At 42.3% G+C, this 22714-nt stretch overlaps 1 protein-coding gene across 13 annotated transcripts in view; it reads left to right on the plus strand.

Annotated features, from left to right (window-relative positions):
* The window catches only part of LOC132663591 (transducin-like enhancer protein 4), a 141969-nt gene that overhangs the window by 49158 nt on the left and 70097 nt on the right, over positions 1 to 22714 (plus strand). For 7 of the 13 annotated variants that reach the window (XM_060610001.3, XM_060610008.3, XM_060609997.3 and 4 more), the window contains one exon: positions 21377 to 21581. In XM_060610001.3, coding sequence (XP_060465984.1) covers positions 21377 to 21581 — 205 coding nt within the window. The remainder of the gene's footprint in view (positions 1 to 21376; positions 21582 to 22714) is intronic. The other 6 variants (XM_060610002.3, XM_060610005.3, XM_060609998.3 and 3 more) reach the window with 1 other exon arrangement.

Here is a 22714-nt window from a genome sequence, read left to right on the forward strand (position 1 = left end):
CAACCCAAGTGAGAAGGAAGAGCCCCATGACAAACTGACTTGATACATTCCTGCTGCTACTGTTCTCTGAGGTGTGTGGTCTTTGTCTGTTTCAGCCCTCCGGTGCCTTCAGTCCAGTAGTTTTCAGTTTTGTAACATTGTGGAATTCTCAGTGCACCTGCCCTTCTCATGGCTTGTGTTGTTAGGTGGTGCTGTTTTGACTTGCTACCCAAAGTGATGAGGGGGGTCAGTCTTAAGATGTTTGTACTTGGTTTTGGGAATGTAGTCGGCAATGGTTTTCTCCCCTGAGGGAATGAAAATTTTCCTCTCAAGAGGCAAAGACCCATCTAAAGCCCCTGCAGACAGACCTTCATTTGTTTATCACTACGTATGTATCTGTTTTATATGTATGCACACCATCCAGACAAGCGCAAATGTTCCCAGATTTAATGAAATCTGATGAAGCACCTTTTTAACTCTGCAATATTATTCTACCTTCATTGGTAAATGAGCCAAACCAGTGATCCATGCAGTTTAAATGCAAAATGCTGAAGTGAGCCTGAAACCTGGAGAGGCGGCTTGTTCTCTTGACAATAAGCTAGTTGTGTTTAATGGAATGAAACACAGTTATAATGATTTCTTTCACAGGTCATGTTCAGTTTAAAACTGTTGATAGATTGAAATAAGTTAAATATCATTTATCTTTTATTTATAAGGAAAAAACCCAGGAAAATTCCTGTGTTGTATTTTACAGTCAATATTTTGTGTTTTGTTTTGAGTTGGTCATATCTCACATTTCCCTGAAGCTTTCCCGGAGTTCCCCTAAATGGGCTGAGGGAATGTTATGTATCTAGTTTGATCTTGTCATGTGTCCTACTAGCCACTGTGTTTTTAAATTAGAATCTCTGCGAGATCACACTGTTGGAACAGCACACAAATTGTAGTTTTAAATCAGTAATATGATCTAATTAGAAATGATGTTTTCATTTCCTGTATTATTAAATTGAGTCATCTGACTGTCTTAAAATGCTTTTTAAATCCATTACACTATATAATCAGCACATGCTGTGTGAATGTGGTTATGCTTCATAAAGGAGACTGGCTTGGAACCTCAGAAGAATTTCACTAAAGAAGCTACCATTAGGGGAAAAAAAAGTTTTGTTAGTATGAACATTGGAGAAGAAAATATTTGGCTTGTAAAAATAGAAAGTGGGGTTCCTTTGGATTTCCCTCCACCCTTTTTTTAACCTAACTCTTTGAGGGGAAAAAAAAGATAGAAATATGCATTTAAAAAAAAAAAAAACCCACCCTCTTAAAAAAATTCCTTAAGAACAGGTATGCCATGGCGTTTGTAGGAAAATGCAGTTTAGCACAAGAAATGCTGAACCTCAATTTTTAGCAGTGACATTTTAATGATAGGAAGTCTGCAAAATTATTTGCCATCAATTGTGAAGGCAATAACAAGCCTTGGTGGTTTTTCACACTCTCTGTGTTAAGTGCTTTCAGAATGACAGCGTAAACTGTGTTCGAGAACTCCAAGGAAGTAAAACTGATTAAAATGTTCATGCTTGAATGGTGCTGATGGAATAGTTCATTTGGACTTTCTCTACCTCCTGCAGCTCAAGCTGAAATATTAAAATTCAGTGGATTTAAATCTCTCTCCTCTCAGCTCAGGAAAAAAACATTACATTTTAATAGGTTTTAAACCCATAATTCATTGGTTTGGAGCAGCACTATTAAATCTATTTAAATATTACTTGTATTACTAAGGAAATGATTTAAATGACTTTGCCTTTACCATCCTATGTGTTTGAGTTAGTTTAAAAAAAGGAAGACAATACCTTCAAGGGTTTTTTCTTCCTCTTAGCATTTTGTTTTATTGTCCTTGTCATATGATTGGCCCTTAAATTACACACACACACACACACACACACACACTCACACGTATACGTGCACACACACATACACATATTCCAGATTGGCATTTTGGCAGAGGGTCTTACAGTATGACAGTTTTAAAATGTATGTCCCTCTTTTTCCATTGTAGATTTCAAAACTGCCATTTTAAGTTTCAGAGGCATTTAGACATGCTGTTGTCGTAATTTTTCTTGTGCTTTTTTTTTTTTAATGTTTATTTGTTTTTGAGCGAGGGAGATAGAAATGAGCGAGGGAGGGGCAGAGAGAGAGAGAAAGAGAGAGAGAGAGAGAGAGAGAGAGAGAGAAGGAGAGGGAGAGAGAGAGGGAGGGAGGGAGGGAGACACAGAATCGGAAGCAGGCTCCAGGCTCTGAGCTGTCAGCATAGAGCCCGATGCAGGGCTCGAACTACAGAATGGCCGGATCATGACCTGAGCCGAAGTCAGATGCTTAACCAACTGAACCACCCAGGTGCCCCCTCTTGTTGTCTTTTTAAGCTAACTGGGCATTAGGCAAAAAACTGAATGATATAAATATGCGGGTATTTATAAAAACGTGTGTGCGTTTGTTCCTGCCCATTATATCACAGCCTCCAGTAACACAAATTTGAAGTAAAATTAAAGAGACTTCACTTTCTTAACAAACACAAAACTGTATTAAGTATCAGGAGCCATGCTTTCATCCTCCCTCTGTTTTTGCCCAGTAAAGGGCTTTCTAGAGGCACTGCCAATTGTGCAGGAATCGTGCTGTTGTCCTCTTTTGGACACAGATAGCCAGTCCCGCCATGCCGAAGCAATGGTGTCCCTCCAGGGTTACCACGTTCCCCTGGTCAGCCTTCCTTTCTGGCGTTTTCATTGCCATTGCCATTGCCATTGCCATTGCAACCACAGGCTTCCCAGGGTTTGACAGCGCCTCCCCTCAGACACTGCAGACCTCTTGCATTTCCCAGTGCTCTTTGTGGGGAATCCACTCTTCACTTACGCCTGTGCAGGGTGAGAGGGTGAGGTATTGATACCTACCCCCGTGGGGTAGTCCTGGGCCCACAGGCAAACAGCCCGTGAAATGACCCGCCTCCTGCCCCGTTGGTGGGCAGTTTTGAGGTGCCAGGACGGGGTTTCAGCTAGCCGCCCATGGTAGAATACAGCTACTCAAGAATACGGCTTTAGTTACAAGTTTCTTTTCTTCCCTGATTCACTTGCCCTAGGTCCCTCTCCTGTTCTGGGATCATTTCTCAAAATTACTTGCAGCCAGAGCCCTGTCTGTCCACCTTCCTGGATGAACAAGGATACTCACTTCATAGGCCCACACTCTTCCAGGGGCTTTCTGGTATAGGTAGGCACATGTTCTCAGGTGCCAGAGTCCTGCTTTGTTTTCTGACATGAGTTCTGTGCATAAAACATTTTCCTTAACACCTCGGCTTTTACGTTGTTTTTTAAGTAAATACTTTCCCATAAGTTTATAGGTGAGCTTCCCTTTCTCTTTCTTCTAGCTGATTGCTGCTGATACTTTCTAAACGTACATAATAGGGAATAAAGTTAAAAACAAGCTATAAAATAGATTCGTGTTTCATCAGAGGTTGTCTTTCCCCCTTTGTTACAGTCTTTACCAAAGAGTGTGCCTGGGGTTTAAAGACTTTATAAAATATGCTGACTGCACGATGGACACAACTTGCTGGGGCCTGGGGGGAAGAGGTTGGTTTTCTGCACTTGTAGGGCTTTGCTCACCTGCTCTCACAAGTGTGATAAACCCATGATTGCACATCAGCCGAAGCAGTTTTATAAGTCTACACATTCTGTATCTTATGGTGGTGTGCTTGCCCCTCGCCTTTTGTTTTGTTTTGTTTTGTTTTGTTTTAACTGATTCATTTACTGTGGATCAGGGGGCTACCTTATTGAGCGATGCAGTCATAATCTAATCTTTGTGCTACAATTTGATGAGGATCTAAGAGGCAGTAATTTCCCTTCTTTCATAGCAAAGACTCTCATATATTTAAGTAATTTTTTTAGCTCTGTCTCCACTTCAGAACTCCCTGAGAAACCTGGATAAAGAACAAGATTTCTAATTTGTATTTATGGTGTATACTTTGTACATTTCTGTTACTGGGAGACATTTCTGGAAGCTAGTTGGTTTTTCTTTCAGCCTTTCTTTCTTTCTTTCTTTCTTTCTTTCTTTTTTTCTTTTCCTTTTTTTCCCTTTTTCTCGTTGTTGGCAACCAGAAGGGCTACCACTCTTTTTCTTTCTGTTGAGGAAGGAGCCCCTCTCTCCATCCTTCCTGTTAATATATGTTTCCACCGCTCAAGGCAGAGCTCAGCAAAAGTGTGACAAGAGTTGCAGAATGTGTCTGAGTGGGTGCATGTGACTTAGCTTAAGGCCTGTGGGCTTGGTGCTTCCACTACTGAGGAGACAGTGGAGCTTCCCAGATCCGGGAGGCCGCGTTTCATTCACACCCAGCACACCCGAGCGCAGCAGGCTGAGCCTGTGCAGAGGTCCAGGGTGTGGGTGGAAGTGTTACACAGAAGAGCAGGTTTCACTGGAGGCGGCTTACAAGCTTACATTTGGGTTTCCCTGTTTATTGGCCAGCAGTTTGTTTTGTTTTGCTGTTTTGCGTCCCTTTTTCTGATTCTCTTACTGACGTCTTTCCGTCTTTCCGTCTTTCCGGTAGCAACCCTACAAGTAGCGTCGTCAACTCCTGTGTAGCCAGAACTTGTGCCTTCAGAGCTGGGGGGAGAGGAGGCAGGCTCCCCCCAAACAGGCACCTCAAGGGCTTAAGGACTTAGACTTCAAAGGACTATTGCTCTGTGTCCTCCTCAGAGCTCCCTAGGAACTCCGTTTCGGAACCTTCTACCTGAGAATGCCTTTCTGAACTTAAGCGTTCTTCTAAAGGTTAGAACCTTTTATTGAATGGTGAGAATAATTTAATGATTACATCTGCTCCCCCATTCATTCAGCGAACAGCTGAGTACCTTCACCACATCGTATCAAAGGAGCACATTTTATGTTCTCTTTGAATGATAGTGTTAAACGTTTTCTGAAGTGTATTTTGAAATGGTCCTCAAATTACATTTGAATCAATCACCCTTATTAAGAAGGTTTTGGTAGTTGTAAGCTTTCTGGTTTTACATTTTACTACACAGAATCAACTTTTAATTTACACATTTTAATTTTAATGACACTTGAGTTTCCAAGGACAACAGAATAAAGAGAAACATAGGAGAAAACATAATAAAAATGAGGCTGCGTACATCTGTAAGTTTATATTTTTTATGTTTGGAATTAGGAATCTAGCAATCCACATTCATTATTGATAAATCTTTTCACTAATTTACATACACTTCTGTGGGTTCGGACAGCCGAATACAGTCATGGAACTACCACCACTATTGAAATAGAGAATATTTCCCTACTGCCCTGCTGCCCAGATTCCCTTGTTCTGTATGGATAGCCAGTTCTTTTCCGTACCCCAGCCCTTGGCACGTGCCCATGATATTTTTTCCCCCAAAGCGAACCTTTTGAGAAGGTCCTATCAATGGAATTATGTAGGTACACCATGTGGTCTTCTCCATTTTCGTCTTCATGTAGCATAACGCGTTGGAGGTTGGTCCGTGTGCTTGCCGTGTCCATAGTTCCCTTCGCATGGCCCAACGATACTCTAGTGTACCGGTGGACTAGTTTGCTTAGCCATTTACTCCTTGAAGGACAGTTCAGTTAGCTGTGGTTTTTGGTGACTGTGAACAAGGTTCCAATTAGTAATAACATACTGACTTTTTAAAGTTTTTGTAAGTGAATAGAAGCTTTCCTCTCTTCTGGGTAATCCCTAGAAGCAGGATTGTGGAGTTACACGGTTCGTGTATTTTCAAAGTAACTGGACTAGGGCTTTCCAGAGTGACCGTGCAGTCTTGCAGTCCCACAAGTACATGTGAGAGAACTTTTGCTCTGCCTCTTGAGCAGCACGAGGAACTGTAGGCTTCGGAGCCTGTTAGCCATTTCCGAAAAGTGATGGTGGCCTCATGTTTTCATGCATCTCCGTAACCGCCACTGCTGTTTGAGGGCCTGGGTGCTCACTTGCCATCTCTGTATCTTCCTTGAGGAGTTTCTGCTCATACCTTGCCACACTTTTTCCTTGAGTCTGGGTTTTTATTAGTAGTAAGCTGTGAGAGTGTTTAAAAAAGTTCTCTGGATATACGTCCTTTATATATTTTGCAAATATTTTCTCCCAATCTGCAATCATCCTTTCATCTTTTTCAACAGTATCTTTTGAAGAGTGGAAATTTTTAACACTGGTGAAGTCTGGTTTATGATTTTTTTTTTTTCATGACTCTTAACTTTTGGTGTTGTCTCTCAGTAATCTTTGTCTCACCCAAGACCACAAAAATGTTGTAGGTTATCTTCTAGAAGTTACATGTTTAGGCCTATGATCCAGTTTGAGTTAATTTTGTTTATGGTATGAGATATAGGTCGAGTTTGTTTGTTTCTTTCTGATGGACATTTGATTCAGTTGTTCTAGTACATTTGTTAAAATAACTCTTTTCTCCATCAAATTGCCATTGCACCATTATAGAAGATCTACTGACTATATGTGCATGGGTCCACTTCTAGACTCTATTTTGTTCCATTAAACTGTCTGTTCTTTTACCAATGACATACTATCTTGATGTCTGTAGCTTTCATTATTGATATTCGCCATTCCATTTTGTGCCTGTTCTTTGCTGTTCTTGTTTGCCCTCTTTCCAGTACCCCTCAGAACTCAGGTCTTTATTATCTGTGTCCTCGAGACTGGCCGAGAGAAGAATGGAAAGAATCGAAGCTCAGTAAAAAAACCTCTCCTGTCAAAAATGGTGTCTATTCTACCTCCAGACTGTCCTGTCAAGGATGACCGCGCTCGCTGCCCTCCCCTGGTCCCAAGTATCCCTCTCCTAGACTCCTGCAGCTTCCTGCTAGTAGGGCTTCTCGTTTGCATATCTGTCTGTCTATACTTCATTCTTCCTGCAGTAGCCGGAGTGATCTTTGGAAATACAGCTTGGGTCCTGTGCTGCCCCCTGCTTAAAACGTGTCCGGGAGGGCTGCTGGTTGTCTTAGAACGAAGTCTAAGTGTCTTCCCGTGGCCTACAAAGCTCTGTGTAAGCTGACTCTTCGCCCACCTCTGTGACTTCACATAGCGCTCATTCTCTTCATTTGACTGTCTTCCACCCGCATTTCCACGTTGGCCTTGTCTGTCCCTGGGTCACCCCAGCTGCTTCGTGACTGAGGGTTTGTGCATCAGCTCTTTTACCCCCTAGAAGGCCTGCCCTCCACGTCCTGACATGGTCGTCCTCGTGCGCCTTAAAGTCCTAGCTCAGACATCTCCTGCAAAAGGCCTTGCCTGGCCAGCAGGCTGTACTAGCTCTTTTACCCAGTTCATCTTCTGGCCCGTTAGCCGGTTCTATTTTTGTCACGGCATTTACTGTTTATTTGTTCATGAATGCATCACTCTCCCTTCACTAGCAAGTGAGATCTTGTTCACTTTTCCTGCCGTGTTGCCTAGAACAAATGTAGCTCATCGTGTTCAATAAATATTTGCACAGTAAGTACTCAGTAACTATTTGTTCACTAAACACACAGCAGTTTATTATGTTTAATAAATATCTGGTTAATAAATATTTGTTAAGTGAACAAATACTCCATTTTGAGCAGTTTTTGTGTTTTGACCCCTATCTCTCCGACTGGTAGAAAATACACAATCCTGAGTGTCACTCGTAATTTGCTCTTAGGAATTTCATTTAACAGTTTTCTCACCTGTAGGCTGCATGGCTGGAGCAGATAGCCACTAAAACACTATCTGGTTTTCTAATGTATGGTTTCTAAGCTTATTTTTTGGTAACTGGATTTTTTATTTTAAAACTAGAAGGCCTTTTGAGTCATAGTTATTTCTCTAGATTTACATCCCTAGGCTCATATTCTTTTCCCCAGACAGATAAGTAAAAAATAGCAAGTGTTTCTTATTTGTCTTGGGTTAACACTGTGTTAAAGGATTCACATGGATTATTTTGTTTAATCTTCACATCAACCCCATGCGGAAGATAGTATTACCCTCTCAGCTTTACCAAAAGTGAAACCAAGGCTCTGAAGGGATAAGTCATTTTCTGCAGGCCGCACAGGAGAGGAAGTGGTGGGACTGGGCTCCAAACTTAGACCAACTTCAGAGCTCACACATCTGACCTTGTCCCTTATTTGTTCCCTCAACTCTGTGTTCGTCTTTCTTTTACACTAGGATCAATGGTCTCTTTATCCCAGGATCCACTAGAGGGTTGTCCAGTGTTCAGTGCCCGGAGCTCAGCGAGGGAAATGGAAATGGGGTGTGCCTGATGCACATGCTAATTGGTTAGTCTGAGTTGTCCGAAGTGTATGAGTTGCACAGATTATTTGGCTACTCCTGACTCATCCGGTGTTTCTCCCTGTCTGTTTGGAACGTACTCTCACACGTAAGAATCAAAGTTGTTATAAACACCACTACCAAATCAGGTATTTTAAACCCGGTCCTTGGATCTTCTTGGATATGGGCTGTCCATTAGCTCCCTGAAATTTTGACACAGTTCTGGGTGGGTGGATGGGATATGTGTACATTCTCTAGAGGAGAAGTTTTGGACTTATTTTCCCGGAAGGTCCCATGACACAAAAAATGTATGAGCCTATGTTTTAATGGGAGTGGAGCCATGCAGAATCCTGATGTGAAATAGTAAAATACCTGGCAGAATGCATGCAGCTACAAAGCAGTTGTCTGTAGCAGGAGACATAAAAGGAGACATTGCTAGACAATTGTTCAGAAGCCTGGAGAGCAGGAGCTAGCTTCTACTGGATTTGTTTCTTATATTGCCCAGGGGGTGGGGGAATTTTTTTGAACTGTTGATGGTTTAAAAAAACAAGCAAAAAGGGGCACCTGGGTGTCTCAGTCACTTGAGCGCCCGCCTCTCGATTTGGTTCAGGTCACGATCTCACGGTTCGTGGGATTGAGCCCTGTGACGGGCTCCCCACTGAGCACGGCGCCTAGTTGGGATTCTCTCTTTCTCTCTCTCTCTCTCTCCGCCCCCCACCCCGTCTTCTTTTCTCCCCCTCCCCCGCTCATGGTTTTTTTTTTCCTCTCACTCAAATTTAAAGACAAAAACAAAACAACAACAGAAAACAAAGCTACATTTTGTTGATATCATCACAGATATGGAAAATAAGTTAGCCACGTTAACATTTTAGCTTTAACAGACAGTTAATGGTAATGACTGCCTGGAATATTGTTTATATTAAGAGGCATTAACTGGAGCTAGCAGCTCCCTTCATATAGTCCTATTAAAAAAATACAGGCAAGTAAATATTCCTTCAGAATACTGTATTTGTTTCCTGTTCATAGAAGCACCCTTTCAAGTTCTGGGGACACAGTGACGATTAAAAATTGGTCCCTGCCTCTTCGGTGCTCATGATTTCATGGGAGGGGTATATCCAAAGATGGATAAATCATGTTAATCTTGGGTAATGAACCAAGCATCGGGGTAGCAGTTACCCAGTGAAAGCAGATGTGTGAGGCTAAGTGAACTATAGGCAGCCGTGGGTGAGTGAAAAAGGAAGGGGATACTGGCAGAGGAGGGCCAGGCAGAGGGACGTAAGAATCTATAGGGATTGCCAGTATATTTGGGGGAGTCCTATTTTTGAAATTTTTTTATTGTCTTAGGATAAACCGTGTACTTTTTTTTCTGCTTCCATTTCTCCATCTGGAGAAAATCTTGTCCATTCTGCTTGTGAACAGTAACGGCTTCATGAGGTATCGTAATACTACACACTGAAATAATCGTGTTGCTCTAATAAGCAACCGTTAGCACTGACCCTTACAAACCTTTTAAGGAAAACTCAAAATGGTACATTCTTGAACCCTTTTTAAGGCAGCTCCACAGCTGTTCTATGTCCCTTGTGATTTTTATACATCTTTTTCCCTTGGCGGGTTTATGAAAAGGTGACAGTTCACACAGGCACCCGAATTATCTTCTCTGACCAGCAGGGGCAGTGCCGCTGTGGCTCCGAAGCAAAGTGGCAATTGTGTATTTTCACCCCGGGTGTTTCTTGGTTGTAGACGCATCTCTGTACAAACGAATATCTGGGAGAAAGAACTGTTGCAAGGAGAAGTTTCAGCTGCTGTCTACCTGGGCGGTTTGGGGTCTCTTTCAGCAAATAGGCACAGACCGGCTTGTGAGTAAAGATAGATGTCAAGGCGGGTTTTGTTGGTTGTTTCTTGAAGGCTCAGCCTGCCTCCTGCTGTGGAGCCTACGCCATCTAGGTGCTCTGTCCAGCTGTGGGCCAGTGACCCTGTCCAAGTCCAGCCGTGAGATATAAGGAGGTATCTTTTTCGCCTTAACAGAAGGACCCAGAAAGAGAAAACTGCCCTCTTTTTGCGTTTGAACATGGTTGTGTGAGGATGAGATAACACTTGGAGCTTTGGCAGTCATCTTGGTGTGGAAATGGGATATGAGAGAGGCCGTGAGAACCAGAGACATGTTGACTCAAAACCTTGATATTGCCAGGTGATCAGCTAACCCTGGACTTGTTAAGTGAGAAATAAAAACCTCTGTTATTCAGACCACTTTGATTTGGGTATTCCATGACTTGCAGAGGAACTGCCTTAACTGATACATTGTAACACCATGGTGACTCCGTATATACATCAAAATCGAAAACAACCTAAATTTTAACCAGACAAATGAGGATCCCTGAAGTGAACTCTCCTATAGCTATGCAGTGACATATACTATGCGGCCGTTAGGAGTGATGCAGTCAAAACAGTAAGTAGGGATATGGGAAAAAGTTGTTTGATTCACACTAAATAGGAAAAGAAGAACTTTAAACTTCCAGATAGCATGGTGTTATTTGTGTTTTAAAATGCTTATATATGCATTCACAGAAGTACTCGATGGGCTCATGATTACATTAGCCATAATTTGGCTGGTAGGATTTTGCATGACTTTTAGTTTTTTTTATATTCTGCTTGTCTTCCTCATGCACAAAACTGTTCTAATCTAAAGAAGTTACAACTTCTGTGAACCTAAAATTGCTTTATGAAAATGAGGTAATTAAAAAAGAAAAAAGTACGTCATAAAACTGTATCTGTAGGCCCGCCCCTCGTCACTTCCGCCCCATCTGAGTGAACAGGCCAATCTTCCACCCAGTTACTGGGGGCCTGGTGTTAACAAGGGATTCTGGATGCCGTCAGTTATCCCTTCTCCTTCCAAAACCGTGTCTTTGCAGTGCTGCCTCACCTTATCTTCACTCCTACTCCTGGCAGCTGACGCTGCTGCAACGCTTTTTGCGTTTTGATCTGAATCCCTGTATTACCTCCCAGCTCGTCTCTCTTCTTTCATTGTGGCCACTCTCACAGTCTCACAGAAGCATTCTGCACTTCTAACATTTTCAAATTATTTAATACTCTGGCTCGCAATACTGATTCGTCTTTGTTTTAGACTAGTGGAATAAAGTACTCAGAAATCGATCCATTCATATACGTCAGAGGGCCACGCGGATCCATGAGGGGAAAGATGGCCACTAGTAACTATTACTGAGGGGGGATAGTTGGTTATTCTTGTGCAAGAAGTGAACTTGGATCCACTTACCATTTGCAGGGTCGATCCAAAAAGCTTATTAGAGACAGAACTTGATGACTTTCGGGAAAAAAACAAGAAGAATCTTTATCTTGGGGTAGAGAAGTATTTCTTAATGGGTCACAGAAAGCTCAAACCGTAAGAAAAAAAGATTGATAATGTTACCCAGTTAAAATTAAAAACATCTGTGTATTAAAAGGTATCTTAAAATGGAAAGCCAAGCCCAGAAACTGAGAGAAGGTACTGGCCAGCACATGCAGCCACCAAATGATTACAAGCCAGCTTATGCCCATTAAGGAAAACTAAAAGTTCAATGTGAAAGACAAAACAAAACCAAAAAAAAACTCATCACAGCCTCAAGTTCTCCTTATTTTTACGTGAAAGTCTGAAGTCCTTTCTGTCCATGATCTGATTCCCATATTTACATTCTATCCTACTTCTCCCTTGCTCACTGGGCTTCCCCACCAGACTTCATTTTCTTCCTTGGTCACTAAAGTCTACTGACACTTACCTTGGGCCTCACATGTGTGGGTGTTGGCCTATAAAATTCTATACCCCATTCCGTGGGGTGGGAGGATTCCCACTCCACCAAGCGATTCTCCAGCAGTCCAACTCATTTCTGACACTGTCTACCTGGACATAGCTTCCCGCCGCAGCCCCGTAAGACATCTTCCCTCCACCACTGCCCTCTCCAGGTTGTCACCTGTGTTTCTGATAGTTCCCTTCTTGGGTTCTGTTCATTTGTTGCAGCAGCTCACAGAACTCAGAGAAACATTTTACCTAACCAGATTACCCATATGCGTTATAAAAGGATATAACTCAGGGACAGAAAGATAGAAGAGATTCATAAGACGAAGTATGAGGAAAGCGTGTGGAGGTTCCATGCCCTCTCCTAGTGCACATTCTCTCCAACTCTCCATGTGTTCATCAACTGGGAAGTTTCCCTACCCCTATCCTTTTGACTTTTTACAGAGGCTTGGTCTCTGTAATCTGTAATCTGATTGATTAGACCATTGGCCCCTGGTGATGTGACTCCATCTCTAGCCCCCTCCTCTCCCTTGGGGTCAGAGAGTGAGGCTGAAAGTTCTAATCTTCTGATCCCATGGTTGGTTCTCCTAGCAGCCACCCCTATCCATCTTTAGGTGGTTTCCCAAAGTCACCTCATTAACGTAACAAAAGACACCTTGGCTCCAGTCTCCTTGCTTAGGAAATCTCTCAAGGATTCTCTGTGCCAGAAATAGTGGACAGAGACCAAATATATAATTCTTATTATAATCACAATATCACACATATCACAGAACCTGGTTCAGTGTTTTTCGAATTGTGAGTCAGACTGAGTGTGCAGTGAAATCAATTCAGTGAACCATAGTCAACATTTTCTATTAAGAAGTAGAAGAGAACAGAAAATATTACAGTGAGCTACACATACTATTTGATATTGTTTGTTAAAATTTTCTTTTGTTTATGTGTATATTCCCTGCACATACACGTGTGTACACATGTAAATAGCACACATAGGAGCTTTGGTCAAGATCTTGGAGAGCAGCACATCTCGGTATCTTCTGTGACTCATTCTACTTTTGAAGGTCAATTGCATGATTATTTGAAGAACCTAATGCGTATCGCTTTTTAAACACAGCTTGACTTTTTAAAAGGACTCTGAAATAACTAAAGAAAACTTCTCTGAGCAAGACACCCTAGCTTGGTGACTTTAATGACTAAAACACAAAATAGAATCATTGGTTTCATTGAGATAATACATTAAAAAATCTCTAAAAAAAATTCTTTCAAAAGCTTAAAGAAGTCTCCAGGAAATTATATTTCTCTTATTAATTTGCTTAGAATTACCTTTCCTGGTAAACTTTGGACCAATTCAGAAAAAATTCTGACAGGATCTCAGATGGGAAATTTAACATAATAAATCGGATTTGGGGGATTTTTCCCCTGCTTTTCTTGCCGTTATCACTCTGTGAATGAAACTACAAGGTAATCCAATAGAGTCCTTGGCACAGGAGTCACAAGATTACTTGCTTTGCTTGTTACATGTCTTCCCCTTAAAGACCAGCCCAGGGACCGTGAGAAACAGCCACCTCACAGTGATAATCTTCCTTGGGTTGCTCTCAATGCAGGTTCTTTCCAGGGCAGTAAGTCTCATTCATGTTTTAAGTTGTTGGAGTCAGTTACAGATAAACTCCGGTTGAAAAGTTCTTTCTTTTGTTCTTTTTATTCTTGTTTCTTTCCACGTATTCACTTACAAGCTTTTGCTAAAGATACTTGTTGGAAGCAAGAACTCCCCATCTTTTGGCCAGGAGGGCACATCTTACTGTCCCCTCCCAACAACTACAGGGAAGTGGAAAGAATAGTTGAGTCAACACCGTATACTCATCGCGTAGACTCGGTAGTTAACATTTTGCCTTTTTGTGTGTGCCGAAAGTCACAAGGGCGGTTTGCCTTGTGATACGTCAGCGTGCATCTTGTATGAACAAGGATATTTTCCTATAGAAGGGCGATACAGTTCACACGTCTGTATATATCTAGTGTATTGTTTGTATTCCTAATTCTCAGTCATCACAAAATGTCTGTGGTAGCACATTTTCTTCCTAGCAGTTTCCCCCCAGTCTATGGCTCAATACTCACAGCTGTCTTTGTTACCATCTTCTCTAAGGTACAGCAGTCCCTGAACCATTTACTTTGTGACTTTGACATTTTGGAAGATTGTAGACCAGTCTTAATGGCATGTCTCCTAATCTGGATTTGTCTGATTGTTTCCTCATGTTTAGATTCAGGTTAAGTATTTTTCGTAAAAATACTACCTAGGTGCTCTTGTATATTTACAGTTGTATCACTTTATTGGGGAAGCTCAGTAATCTGTGGGCTGATACTTGACACTTGAATCACTGGGCCCCCCAACAATTTTTTACCCATTGGCTTTAGCCTCTGTTGATGCTGTTAACACATTTGGAGCGGCAAAATGGTAAATTTTAAATTCTTTCTCCTTGTAAGTTAATATTCCGTAAAAAAGAATCCCCCCACCCCACCGTGTGTGTGTGTGTGTGTGTGTGTGTGTGTGTGTGTGTGTACTTCTGGATACCTTTTTCCAGTGATAGCAGTCACCATTTATTGAGTGTTTATTACCTGCCAAGCACTGTGCTAAAGGTTTTATGTGCGTGACCTCATAGAATTCTCCCAGCACCCTCAGGGGATAGATTTTAAAACTGTTCCCACTTTTTACGTGAAGAAACTAAGGCTCAGAAATGTTAAGTGGCTGGCCCTTGCCTCCATAGATGGCAGTGATCCCAGCTGGGTGGCTGTGATGCCTCCTCGTTGTGGTACATCCCTGAGTGCCATTCCGGATCTCTTTTCCCAGACTCAGCCCAGCCCCCAAGGCAGTGTCCTCACAGAAGGGCGTCTTCACAGTTCACAGAATGTAGACACCAGCCCAGTCTTGGGCCCCTCCCTGGACTCGCTCCATTTCAGTCTGCTGCCTCCCCTTCCCAGGCTTCTCTTAAGGTCACTGGGTCCCCTGTTGCTTCTCTGTCAGCACAGTGGCTCCTGGTTGGCTCAAGTCACACCCGCTCCGTTGCACACACCTTGGCCAGCCGGAGGAAGGATGTTGTCAATTTGGAAGCCGTTCCCTAGTCCTGGGCCCCAGAATGACCCCCAGCCCCACCTTTCTTTGGGTGCCGAGGATCCCACTCCTGGAAACTTGTTTTTTAAGATGTGTTATAATCTATTACAATTATTATTCTTTATAATGCTTTACGTGCCTCAAGTTTCGCCAGCCCAACAAAACCTCCTAGTTGGCTCATTGTCCCAGTTATCACTCCCCATTAATTTAGGTAGCTTTCTTAACGCTCTATAGTGGGCTCGCCAGGCACTTTTTTTTTTCTTTTTTTAAAGAAATGAAGGCACTAAGTACGCTCATTGCCGCTGGGGTGGTGGATAAGAAAACTGTCTGGTGTCCAGTTGGAGCTGTCCAGGATTGCCAGGGATCTGTGTTGCACGGAGGCTCTGACTTACCTGCTCCTACTTGGTCACTGGCCTGTCGGGCCCTGGTGCTCCCGCAGCTGGTGTCATTTGATTAAAATAACTCCTTTTTTGCAGTAGGACAACATTTCAAAAGACATTTCCTGTGAACTTGATTCCCTCGCAAGTCCCTTTCTACCCTTCGTTCCAAACTTGAAACTGCAGGGAAATAATTCTTTGTTACAGAAACTCCAGTAAAAAGCTATTAACGGAATTGAGGCTGTGTCTACCACCTCATTGCTGTATATTTTCAGAAGTAATTACTGGCTATTTTTCAAAATTAAATTAATTATCTTAATGGAATGCTTACTTGTCTAAGTTTAAAGTTCACTCCATTTTAACGTTTATTCTCTTCAATGGCCCATCAAGGGAAGGGGGGGAGGATTTTTATTTTGTATTGTGGTTGAGATAAAGTGTTTTGGGTTTGTTTTTTTCCTCTCCGCCACCCCCACCCCCCTTTTAAATAAGCAACTTAAAGATAGTAACAGTCTAGAGAGCTCTATGAGAGGAATTTTTCCAAGGTATGTATCTTTCTCAGTACCTTTTTCTCAGTTAATGGTTACACAGAGTATATTTTCTTTTAATGTTTAATTGGTACTATAGTCTATGCCCTTCTCTTTGATTTTTGACTGTTTTTTATCTTACAAGTCATTATTTTTCAACTTTTGTTTGTAATTAGAATGGTGATTTATCTTAAATTATTTTAGCGACAGGTCAGTGTTGAACTATGTACTCTACATACATTTCTTTTCATTCTGTCTTTAATAAGGAAGTTTTACGTTTCTTAGCATGACTGTAGGATAAAGTAGTAAACCTTTGCAGGTTAATTGCTCTGTAATTAGCACGGATGGGGCAGAGATCAGAGGACAGAGGACGCCATGGATTCCCCATCAGCAAGCTTTGCTCAGGTTGTAGGGCAGGCCATTAGGTTATGCAACTCTCAGATCTGGAATAATATCCAGTGAAACCTGCGGCCTCTTCCTGGGAACCTGCTTTGAGTTTTCCTCTGTTGATGAGAAGACTTGACAAGAGATTCTTTTTTGTATTGAATTCTTGAATGTTAGTTGAAATTTGACAGATTGAAGCCATTTTATTTTTAATCGAGGAAAGGTTGGTTGGTTGGTGACTCAGTGCTTTTATTTAAAGAAGACGGTGTCTTGTATGTTTGTTTTATTGACTCGTGTCAGTGTGCACTGCCACTCCACTTCCTTGTAGGGTAGTTTCTAAGTGTGAACTGAGAAAGAAGCCTAAACGTGACCGCTTAATACAGAAAGTGGTCTGTTCATCGATGCAAACATTTTCAAGCGTACTGTATTATTTCTGCATATGTTTTACATTTTTGTCGTATATCTTTGGGTGACTTATTTAATCTCCTTTTTGACTTAAAATTTTGTATTTTAAACACTTGCTTAAAATCACACCTTTCTACAGGGTACCCTACTGAGTGTGCTTTTTTGTTTGATATTTTGTGTGGATAGTGGATGACTTGTGAAATGGGTTCATGGTAGCCCCTTCTCATTCTTTTTTTTCTCTCCTACTCTCCAGGCATATTCTAGTCAACAACGTGACTGTAATTTGAATGTTGCCATTCTTAGGATATTTGAAAGGGCTTTGTAATTTTGGTATGCTGACATGTGAAAAGTCACAACTTCTCAGTGCAATGTGACATCCTAGGACACAACAATGGCATTTAGTGGGAAAACCAGAGCAATCTGAACCAAGTCCGTGATAGTAACAGGAGTACCATGGTAATTACTTAATAGTAACGCAGTACTACTGCGTTAAGTTTTTAGTTTTGATCATTTCTGTGGTTTATGTAAGTTATCAACTTTAACGGAAGCCAGGTCAAAGGTATGTAGGAACTCTTTTCGTATGTAGTGGAAATCTAATTATCCAAAGCTTTAAATGTATGGTCCTATGACTCAACAGGGGTGAGTTTAGGTGCCAGGGGTACAGAGGCTTGAGGTTGGTCTCTTCTCTGCAGAACTTCTCAGTCTCACCGGCAAGCCCAAGGTCTTCTTAGCCATAAAAAGGTGAATGACAGTACCTTTACGAGGCAGCCCACGCAGTGAATGATGCAGGGAGCCTTGTGAGGTAGTAGACACGGAACATTTGAGAGGCCCTTGCAGAACAGGTGAAACAGGAGGTGAGCTGGGATGGGTGACTGACTACAACTTGGTGAAATCAGGGTGAGGTGGTTTTAAGAGATGGGAGATGACAGGAATTGAGGGGAAGAACATGCCAGTGGTGATGCAGGATGAATTCAAGTGAGCTAATGGAGGCTTGCTGTCATCAAAGTATGATAAGGGTCTGCCGGGCATGGTGGTGGTAGAAATTTAAGGAATTATTTGAGAATTGATAGGATTTGGTGATAATGGATATAGGAGCACAGAAGAAAAACAAATCGATGGTGGTTGATGAACTTGAGCCAGCGGAAGTTACCTAGGGCGTTTGTGTTGAACATTTTTATTTTCCAGGAATATTGGGCTGTCAGGTAGAGTTGTCTGGCAAGAAGTTAGACCTGGGCTACTAGAGTATGGGAGAGGAGCAGACAGTTGTGGACTGTTCTCTTTAGTGAGCAGGAAAAGAAAAAGCTGAAAAGGATATCTAACGGCTGAGCATTGAGAGAGGTGAAGAGAGGCCGTGGGGTCATTACAGTATTCCTGAAGCAGGTAAAGGAAGGTTTCGGCAAGGAGGGTGTGCGGTCTGTGGCTGCATGTGTGTCAGAGAGAAAGAAAATTGTAAAATCCTGAAATAATTGCTATCTAGGTGGTCAGTTGTATGAGAAGGGTGGGCCTGGAATCCAAATTATAGGGGTTAAGGAGGAAGAGGGCGTGTGTGTATGTGTGTATAGGAGGGGGTTGCTGAGAAGTGGAGAGAGCAAATTTACACTAGTTTTTAGAAAAGTTTGGCTGTGCAAAATCAAGGATATATCTATACAGGCCAGCAGCTGAAGAGGGCAAAAGAAGGTTATTTTAATTAAATTTAACAAACATTTATCAAATGCCAGTTATGTGCAGGGCACTGTGTTAGGGGCAATGGAGGCCACAAAAAGTGATTAAAATAGAGTGTTTTTTTTCCCTCCTGAAAAAGCGCTACCTCGGGTTCTTTTAGCGTTCACCGGGCAGTTCATCTTAAACCAAATGCTAGGGTTGCTGGTACCCGGCTTGCTAGCAGAAGGACAAGATGGGTGAGAGAACCACCAGAGCACGAGTAGGGGAGGGAGCTGGAGAATCGACAGCAATGGAAGGGAAGAGGGGCCGACCACAACCTGATGGCCTGGGGAGGTGGGGAAGGGTCTCAGCCTTGGAAGGGAAAAGGGCCCCTCCTTCCTCACAGGTGGACATGGAGGAGGGAGGATCAGGTGGTATCAGAGCTGCTTTGAGGTAGAATAGTGAGTGCATATTGCGCACCAGCCTCTAGGGCTGTGTTTTCTGCCTTTGAAAAGTTCCTGGTTGACTGGAAACATGAGGATGATAGTGTTTCTATTTTGTCCTGCAAGAAAAAAAATAACAGTGAAACACCTGCACCTTTGAAGGTTTGTTTTTGACTGAGGGCTTTTTTTCTTTGCTTTTGCTTTTGCTTTTTTTTTTTTTTTGTCTAATGAAATAGACATATATATTTTGAAGTTGCCCAGATATTCTGAGTCTGGGTGCCTGCAGTGAGCTAGGGTTTGAGTCGGATGTAGACTCCCAGAGTTTAGAGTCGAGGGAAGGTGAGAAGAGAGACACATTTGCAGGCTCTTAATAAATGCTTGCCAGTTGAACTCTGATCTGAGGTAGAAAGTGGCTACACGCCCGACCCATACCCACGAAGTATTAGGCGATTTAGAGGAGAAAGGGAATTGGAGCATTGTGTGGTTATTTCAGTGGAATGAGGTTTTGAAATAAATTTGCCATATATTTACCTAAAGGCCTTGTTTTCATCATAGACATTATTTCGTGCACATCTAGAACATATGATCGTGTGCTCATACTTTTTTGGTCACAACTAAGTGACAGTACATAAAGAGTCATGAACATGATTTTGGCTACTCACATGAAAAAATACATTACTTTGAACTGTCCAGACAGTCCGTGCTTTGCAAGACCACAGGGTGGGTGTGAGTTGGTGGAAAGTCTGGAATGCTGCTCCAGCTTTTCTGTTTTATACACGTAAACTTGCTTTGAAAGTGTCATTACTTTATTGATTGTATCTTAACTGCATGTAGCCAGAAAATAGTTGTGGGTCAATTGGAGAAAAGAGCTAATTAGTGCTATACTTTGACTTTTATAGTCAGACACAGGAAGACACGTAGAGGGGATGAGGAAGGAAATAAAAGTCACTTGGGGAGGAGAAAAAAATACTTTTTTCATTGAAATATTTTTTTACATATAAATATACGTAATTTTAATTTTTTAGTATCTATTTATTTGAGAGAGAGACAGAGGCAGAGCACAAGCAGAGGAGGGGCAGGGGCAGAGAGAGGGAGACACAGAATCCGAAGCAGGCTCCAGGCTCCGAGCTGTCAGCACAGAGCCCGACACGAGGCTCGAACTCGTGAACTGCGAGATCATGACCTGAGCCGGAGTCGGATGCCTTCCTGACTGAGCCACCCAGGCGCCCCTACATACACATTTTAAAAAAAGCATTTCAGGATCCTTTTTGCCAGCAAAGGGCAGCAGCATACACCGCCCCACATATTTTTTTAAAAGCTATTTTGTGCAGTCCTACTTGGAAAGATTATAGAAGCCTCTTTGGCTGTCATAGGATAGACCTGACAAGTGATTTATTTAGAGGCATTAATTAAAATGTAATCACTACAGAAGTCAGTCTGAGAATTTCTCAGCGCTTGTTCTCCTCCAGCACTGTTAAGCAGGGTCTCCAGTGGAAGGGGGTTCCTGTTGAGGGACATGTTTAACTTCACGCCCTCCTGTCACCTCCCCCTCCTCCTGCCCACTCCTGGGAGGCAGCAAGGCCTGCCCAGAGCAGTTCCTGTAGCTGAGCTTGATGTGGCCTCTGCTGAGGTCAAGCACTCCCATTCCAGCCTCTCGAGGGCTTTCTCCATGTGTTGCCAGTGTGCTGGTAAAAATGACTTTAAACTCTTGTCAGCACAGTTACTGGTGCATGCATCACAGTCCCCCTCAGATAAACCTGTCACAACACAGAGGCGGCCGCTAGAGAAGAGTACAAGGGCAGGCCTCTAGCTTTCCATTCGAGCATCACTAAACGTGCACAGAGTGCCCAATTATTTCAGCATTATTGAGCAAGCCTACAGGAGGACCCAGGCCTTGCTACATTAGATTTTCTTTAGTAATTTGCTCAAGTACCGCTGAGGACACTTAAAGGGCTTAAAACGGTGGCTGCAACCAGTTTCCTTTTCTGGGTTGTTAATTCAGGTTTTCTCTTTCAAATTAACTCTTGCTGCATGCTGTGCAGCGGTTCTGGGAGAACTGTTTAACGCTAATTTTCTCAATTTTCAGCTTTTTTTTTGGTTCGCCATAACTGCTCTAACAGTTAGTCACGTATATGTTTTGATTAGAAATGTATGATAGCAAGGCCTTATGTTTTGGAGAACAAAATATGAACATTTTGAAGAAATCTGACTTTGGGCTATTAAAAGTTACTTAGCTAATTTCAGTGAGAATTAAGTTCTTCATAGTGAAGTGCAAAATCCCCACATCTAAGGGCATTTCTCCATTATACATCTCCCTCCCTCTCCTTCTAAAAACTAGGTATACAAAAGAGGAACCTTTCCTTCATGGGTGCTGGGTTTTCCATGATCTGTTTGCACCTCTTTTCTTTTGGCGGGGGGTGGGGGGACGTGGAGGTGGGGAACAAGTTCAATATCTGTGTCTCATTTCTCACAGCAGCAACAACTCCAGGCCCAGCATTTGTCACATGGACATGGTCTGCCGGTGCCTCTGACCCCACACCCTTCCGGCCTTCAGCCCCCTGCCATTCCTCCCATTGGGAGCAGCGCTGGCCTCCTGGCCCTCTCCAGTGCCCTGGGAGGCCAGTCCCACCTTCCAATTAAAGATGAGAAGAAGCACCATGACAATGATCACCAAAGAGGTGAGTGATTCCCTCAAGATGTCAATCTGCTGTTACCTGCCTGCCACTGAGGGTGGGTTTTGGATACCGTTGTGCATTCTGGCTCTGGATTTAACTTTACCAGTGACTGACTCGACACAGGATTTCTGCTGGAAGGGAAATTAATGATTGGAAGCAGTCTTTTTCCAAATGATACCCTAGCGGTTAGCAAGAGTTAATGCAGTCCCCAAAGGCAAGGGCTCCTGTTTCCTGGTTACTGCGTTTGACCCCGTGCTACCTCCTATGTTCCCCAAGTCTAGATCAGTAATGAAATCCCACAGTGCTCCATGTTTGAAATAGTGAGTGGCATTAATAGCTCATTTTGACCTCCTCTGTTTTGGGAAAAGACTTACTGATAGAAACTACTTGATAATTTAACAGAGCCAATTATTATTTATAAATCAGATCAGCCTATCTGGTGCGATAAAAATCTTGCAGGTGAGAAAACAATTTTAGTAGTCTTAGTACTTGAGAAAGTGCAGCCCAAATTAAATCTGTTGATTTAACTACCTCTCTCACACAGGCTGTCTGGAAGCATGAAATGAACTCATCTCTTCCTAGAAGAACAGCACAATTGTTTATGCAAATAATTGATTTAAAGGACAGTTGTGCTCCTTCTAGATTGGTTTCTTCCCTCCGTTAAAGTATATGAGATATTTTGATGTGACCGTCTGTTTGTATGGTGCTTACCGATAATTTTTATTATTCAGTGGCAGAAAAGTAAACGAGGAGATTTCTCCCAGCATTCCTTTGTGGGAATTTAGTTAGCACAAGGGTGGTTCATTCGTTAGAAGGGTGTGGTTGTAATTAAAACTTCATATCTACTCCTCTTTCAGTGTCATTACCATGAATTACAATCTTGGGTAAATGATTTTTATCACCTAAACATAAATTTCCCATCTCTGATGTTGGAAACACTGTAATATTGTCATCCAGTTACCTAAATGCTGTGATGCAGAGCTGAAGCGTGACTATAAACATCTTTATAAGTGGACAAGTCAATAAGGAGTATAAATAATCTGAGTATCCAGCTTTGGCCTCTTAAATTGTGTTAAAGGTAGATTGGCACTTTGCGTGTGGATCTGGTCGAATGGCATTAATAATGAACTTGAGTG

Source organism: Panthera onca, chromosome D4 (assembly GCF_046562875.1).
Source record: "Panthera onca isolate mPanOnc1 chromosome D4, mPanOnc1 haplotype 2, whole genome shotgun sequence".
In the NCBI taxonomy this organism is placed as follows: Eukaryota; Metazoa; Chordata; class Mammalia; order Carnivora; family Felidae; genus Panthera; species Panthera onca.